Genomic DNA, 5,960 nt, shown 5'->3' on the forward strand with positions numbered 1-5,960 from the left:
AGCCTTTCCCCTTTGGTGCTGTACCACACAGGGGTCTTTGTAGAGAGGCTGAGGTGTTTTCCTTCTTTATAATTTTTTATTGAATTTGTTCTTAGACAGTTTCATCATGTACAAAGTGCATCCTGACTATCACCCCACCCTCTCTGGCCCCATCCTCATCACTCTTCCCTACAAATCCCTTTCCTACATGTATGCCTTTTTTGTTGAGGTCCTTTGGTTTAACAGGGTCCTCTGTGTGACCCTGTAACATGAGGGGCTGCTTGTTGGGGTTTCTGTCCTGCTCAGTTCCCACAGACTGTAAATCCCAAAGAAAATCACACAGAGGTCTATATTAATGATAGACTGATTGGCCCATTCGCTCAGGCTTCATATTAGCTCTTATAACATACATTAGCCCATTATTCTTATCTATATTAGCCACATGGCTTGGTACCTTTTTCAGCGGGGTAGGTCACATCTTCCTTCTTCCATGTCTGGGCAGGACTGGGGAGGAATGGGCTTCCTCCTTCCCAGAATTCTCCTATTCTCATTGACCCACCTCTACTTCCTGTCTGGTTGTCCCACCTATACTTCCTGCCTGGCTACTGGCCAATCAGCATTTATTTAAAATGTAATTGACAGAATACAGAATTGTCCCACACCACGACCCTTGGTTTGGAACTATCTGATGGAGCCTGGTGGGTTTATCAGGTACACAACAGAAGACAAGATGGCCCCGCCCCTAGATCCACCAATAGTCACTAGTTCAGCAGGGAGGGTAGAGACCTGTGAGTCCTTCCCCAATCCATGGGTGACTGTTGATAGGCCCAGTCTTATTTCAGATCTGCTGTAGACAGCTATACATAACTGTTTTCTAGTTTTTATTTTTTAAAGACAGGGTCTCATGGATGGGTGAGTGTAGTGGTGCACTCCTTTAATACCAGCCCTCAGGAGGCAGAGGCAGAGAGATCTCTGTTGGGGGATATTCAATCAGAGTTTGCATTTGCATTAAATAAAATTAATTTTGGGTCAGGAGGCTGAGTTAGCAACTAGTTGATAGAAAATGATCATAGAGCATCAGAGAGCATCTGGAAGAGAAAGATGCACTGGAAGGAGTGGGGAGGGATTTGGAGTGGCATGACTGTTTTGTTTGGTGGAGCAGAATGTTGCACACTCTTTGGGAGACACCCACAGGAGAGAAGGTAAGCTGGTTGCCACTCAACCTTCTGAGCTAGCAGGTTTTCGCCCCAGCCTTTGAATCTCAAAACTTTTTAATAAATAGAATGATAGAGATTTAGTGAAAGCTACTGTTAGTGGCAGAGCTGGCGCCTACAGAAACAGAATTCCTGCCAGGCTGCAGTCTGAGCAACCAGGCCAGAGAAACGGGCCAGTAACTGTGGATTCACAATTGCTGGCTGAAATAGCAGTAGATTAAGGCACAGCTACTGTGCTGAAGTTAAAACAGCAGATCTTTGTGTGTGAGTTCAAGGCCTGTTCTACATAGAGTGTTCCAGGACAGGTAGAGCTACATGGATCCTGTTTCAAAACAAAACAAAAGATAGGGTCTCACTATGTCATTCTACATGGTCTAGAATTCCTTATGTTAATCCCTCCAAAGAGTAAAGATCATTACCCAAATTCTTTGATCAAATTAAGCAAATTTTGTTTTCTGTCAGATAGGGTCATCGCCCTAAAGTTGGGTTTGAGAAAATAGCATAGAACACAGGAGACAGTGGCGTTTATATAACCCTCCAAAGCTGCAAAGCTAGTGGTTTTTAAGGGTTGGGAGCTTTCAAGAGGGATTTGGTTATGAAAGAAGTTGACAGAACATTTTTAAAAAATTATTTTTATTTATTTATTTGTTTTTTCTAGACAGGGTTTCTCTGTAGCTTTGGAGCTTGTCCTGTGACTAGTTTTTTTAGAAATTGATTTTATTGAGCTCTACATTTTTCTCTGCTCCCCTCCCTGCCTCTCTCCTCCCTTTCAACCCTTCCCCATGGTCCCCATGCTCCCAATTTACTCAGGAGAGCTTATCTTTTACTACTTCCAATGTGGATTAGATCCATATATGTCTTAGAGTCCTCATTGTTATCTAGGTTCTCTGGGGTTGAGATTTGTAGGCTGGTTTTCTTTGCTTTATGTTTAAAAACCACTTATGAGTGAGTACATATGATAATTCTCTTTCTGGGTCTGGGTTACCTCACTCAAAATGATGTTTTCTAGATCCATCCATTTTTGGCTGAACATTTTAATGTTATTTGGCAGAATATCTTATCTTCTTAGGGTGAAGTCAGAATGTAGGGTGTAGACCATGTCAAATTCCAGAAAATGAGTCAATACATGGTCAAACCCAAGTTTTACAGAAAACAGGAATGAACTTATTTTGACCTTGTACTAAAATGACTTCTGATCTTAAAATGGAGTTAGGCTGGTTCATCATGTATGTAAACCAGGCTGCCCTTGAGCTCATAAAGGTCTGCCTGCCTGTCTCATAAGTTTTGGGGTCAAGGGAGTATCTCACCGTGCCCAGTTCAAGTGTTTTATATATTGGAAGAGTTCAGCCTATTCTGTGGCTGAACTTCATGGAAGAAAGATTACTTGGCCTCTGCTCTTTTCCTTTCTGCCATTGCTTGATGCCCTCCCAGTGTCACATTTAAAGGCTGGTCCTGTCCTGGTTACTGAGGTTCTGTTTCTTTACCCAGAGGGCCCTGTTCCTGACAGGGAACCAGTCTTGGGATGCTCCATGGGCTCCTGGATCTACTTCTTCAGGATATAGCTCCTTTCCAGCCATCATACCCAGTGCATGCTCATTCCCCAGGGTATATAGGTTATTGGGTTAAGAGACCCAGGCTCTGTGATATGTCAGCTGCCCCTGACTGCCTTAGCCTGGTCCTACAGAACCCAAGTTCCTCCTCTTCGAGTCACTCCATTATTGTCTCTTCTCACCTGTGGACTTTGGCTGCCACATCCTCTGGGTCTCTTTGGGGGAGCAGCTGGAGAGTTTTGGTCCCTTTTTTTCCTGGAAAGGTGGGAATCTAGAAGACCAATGGTATAGCAGTGACTGCTCATTTATTTCCTTGCCACTCAGGCCCAAATAACCACACAAACTATATTAATTAGTTACACTGTTTGGCCTATTAATTCAGGCTTCTTATTAACTAACTCTTACATCTTAAATTAACCCATTTCTATTAATTTGTGTATCACCACGAGGCTGTTGACTGCTGATAAGGTTCTGGCAGTGTCTTTCTCCTTCGACAGCTACATGGCATCTCTTTGACTCTGCTTACTCTCTCTCTATATATATCTCTGTTCAGATTTCCTGCCTGGTTTTACTCTGCTAAGCCATTGACCAAAACAGATTCTTTATTAACCAATGGTAATATTCACAGTATGCAGAGGGTAATCCCACATCAACCAACCTCTCTTCTTGAGGCCATGAGCCTGGTGAGGTCAAGGAATTGTAGCCCAGATGAAATCAATAGGTTATATGCTCTTTTCCCAGGAAGATGAGGAAGTCCTAGCACATAGTTGTAGAGTCAAGAACTGGTTACAATGCCAAGGACCGGCTTCTCTTGGCTAAAGAAACACTCCAGTAGCCAGGGTGATGATGATGCATGTCCATCATCCCAGTAGCCAGGGGTGATGGTATATGCCCATCATCCCAGCATATGGATTGCAAAGGAAGGAAGTTGTTGAGAGTTTGACACCAGGTTGGACTACATAACATGGTAGTTTCCAGGTTAGACCAGCCTGGATTATAGAGTGAGCCATTATCTCATCCCTCAACTGACCACCACCCTTACTAGCCCTGTACCACTAAAGCATCACAGTAAATTGTGGCATTAAAGCCTCACCTGTGTCCGTCCTGCTCCTTCTTTGTGGATGGTGCTAAGCCTGGATGCCCATCTGCGGACTAGCACTGAGTAACTCCTCTGTTCTTTGTGAATCCACAGGTGAAATTGCAGGAGCTGGGGCAGCCAGCATCATGTCTGCTTTGACTGACAAGGCCATAGTGAAGAAAGAACTGCTGTGTGATGTGGCCGGGAAGGACAAGTACCGGGTCAACAACAAACATGACGGTGAATATACCCCACTGCCTGAATACAAGATCGTTAAGCGTGCTGAGGAGCTGGTGGGACAGGAGGTGCTCTACAAGCTGACCAGTGAGAACTGTGAGCACTTTGTGAACGAACTCCGTTATGGAGTTTCCCGCAGTGACCAGGTACGTCCTTAGCCCCTGCACCTGACTTTAGGTACCACGTCATTTCCCCAGATGACAGTGACTGGATGTGAGTGTGGGTGGAGACAGAGTTATAAACAAGACAAAAATAGCCCAGGTGTGGGCTGTATTGGAGAGGTGGCTCAGCGGTTAAGAGCACTGGCTACTCTTTCAGAGGTCCTGAGTTCAATTCCCAGCAACCACGTGTTGGCTCACAATCATCTGTGATGAAATCTGGTGCCCTCTTCTGGTGTGCAGGGAGAACACTATGTACATAATAAGTAATTTTTTTTTTGATTTTTCGAGACAGGGTTTCTCCGTAGCTTTTGGTTCCTGTCCTGGAACTAGCTCTTGTAGACCAGGCTGGCCTCGAACTCACAGAGATCCGCCTGCCTCTGCTTCCCGAGTGCTGGGATTAAAGGCGTGAGCCACCACCGCCCGGCATAAATAAATTTTAAAGAAAAAAATAGCCTAAGTGTTATGTTTTCTGTCCCCAAGTGTCATGTGCAGGGTGGGGAGTCAGGCAGGTGAGATGGCAGTGCAGACCAGCACATAGGGTAGTGACGACCAGTCCACCCCTGTGATGATGCTCTTCAAGCCTTGGAGGCAGCTCTGTTAGCCCCATTTTGTAGATGAGGAAATAGAAGCGTCTAGAAAAAGTCATCTGGCTATGGCCATTCATTTCACCCAAAAAAATCTTTTTGAGTCTTCAGACTTGTGCTGTTTTCCCGGCGGTGCGATGCAGCTGTGTTGGTGAGGGGCAGAGAGAGTTGGTGTGTGGGCTCATCTAACCAGCCTCACTTAGCAGGCTACAACTGTCTTTATCCAAGAGAGGTCCTTCCGTTTGTCCATTTTCTCTTTCAAGACTCCTGGCCTTGAACCCCTTAGCCTTCTCAATTTAGCTTACCAGTGCTGGGATCCCAGGCAAGTGCTACCATGTTTGGCTTTGCATGGGTGAGAAATTAAGATCTGTGTTTCAAAGTCCTTTCTCTTTCTACTTGGCTAATGTGGTGATGGAGAGCAGGGACTCCTGTAGTCAAATAGTTTTGAACCCTTCTTCTAGTGCTAGGGATTGAACCCAGGGGCTTGCCTAAGACAGGTAGGCCCTCTATTATTGAGCTAACCACACCCTCTCTGGCTCTTTGGGCCCTGTCTTTTACTAGCTGTGTGATCTTGAATGACAGATTTAGTTAGGCTCCCCCCTCCCCCCTTAATATAGAACCTATGAGAACTTATCTCAGAGGATTTCATGTGAACTAGAGAGGAGAATTTTTATGCTCCACACAGGGCTGCCTCAGAAAAGGAAGCTAATACATTACAGTTGCAGAGACAGTCTCTGAAGCTTGCTCTTTCTTCTTGCTTGGCTCATCCAGGCCTTTGGTTGCTGGCCATTCTGGGCTACTGTGACTTGGATGGGGAAGCATTTGCTGACAGGGACAGTCTCGGCTTTCTCTCCTAATGCCTGTAGTGGTCGCTTGTATCATACTGTTTTCACACTTTCTCTTGTACTGCGTGTTCTGGTTGTTTGGTCTCTTGTCTACAGTGAGACATTAGGTATCGTCCAATGGGCAGCCTGAGTTCTTTCTTCAATTAGCTGATTATTCAGCAGCTACTCGATATATCCCTGCCAAGGGCGATTGACATAGAGGAGCTGCACATTATTGCTAAGTGAAGGAGGAAGGCGATATTGTCAGCGTTTGCTGAGCACTCCCAAGGGTCTGAGTCACAGTCTGGCTTTATAGAACAGCCCCTCTGGGGT

The 5,960-nt window shown here is 45.2% G+C and overlaps 1 protein-coding gene across 3 annotated transcripts in view; it reads left to right on the forward strand.

Annotated features, from left to right (window-relative positions):
• Positions 1-5,960, forward strand: part of LOC101992960 (HRAS-like suppressor 3) — a 28,183-nt gene that overhangs the window by 16,609 nt on the left and 5,614 nt on the right. For all 3 annotated transcript variants that reach the window (XM_005351880.2, XM_026781719.1, XM_005351879.3), the window contains one exon: positions 3,936-4,204. In XM_005351880.2, coding sequence (XP_005351937.1) covers positions 3,936-4,204 — 269 coding nt within the window. The remainder of the gene's footprint in view (positions 1-3,935; positions 4,205-5,960) is intronic.

Source organism: Microtus ochrogaster, chromosome 8 (assembly GCF_000317375.1).
Source record: "Microtus ochrogaster isolate Prairie Vole_2 chromosome 8, MicOch1.0, whole genome shotgun sequence".
Classification (NCBI taxonomy): Eukaryota; Metazoa; Chordata; class Mammalia; order Rodentia; family Cricetidae; genus Microtus; species Microtus ochrogaster.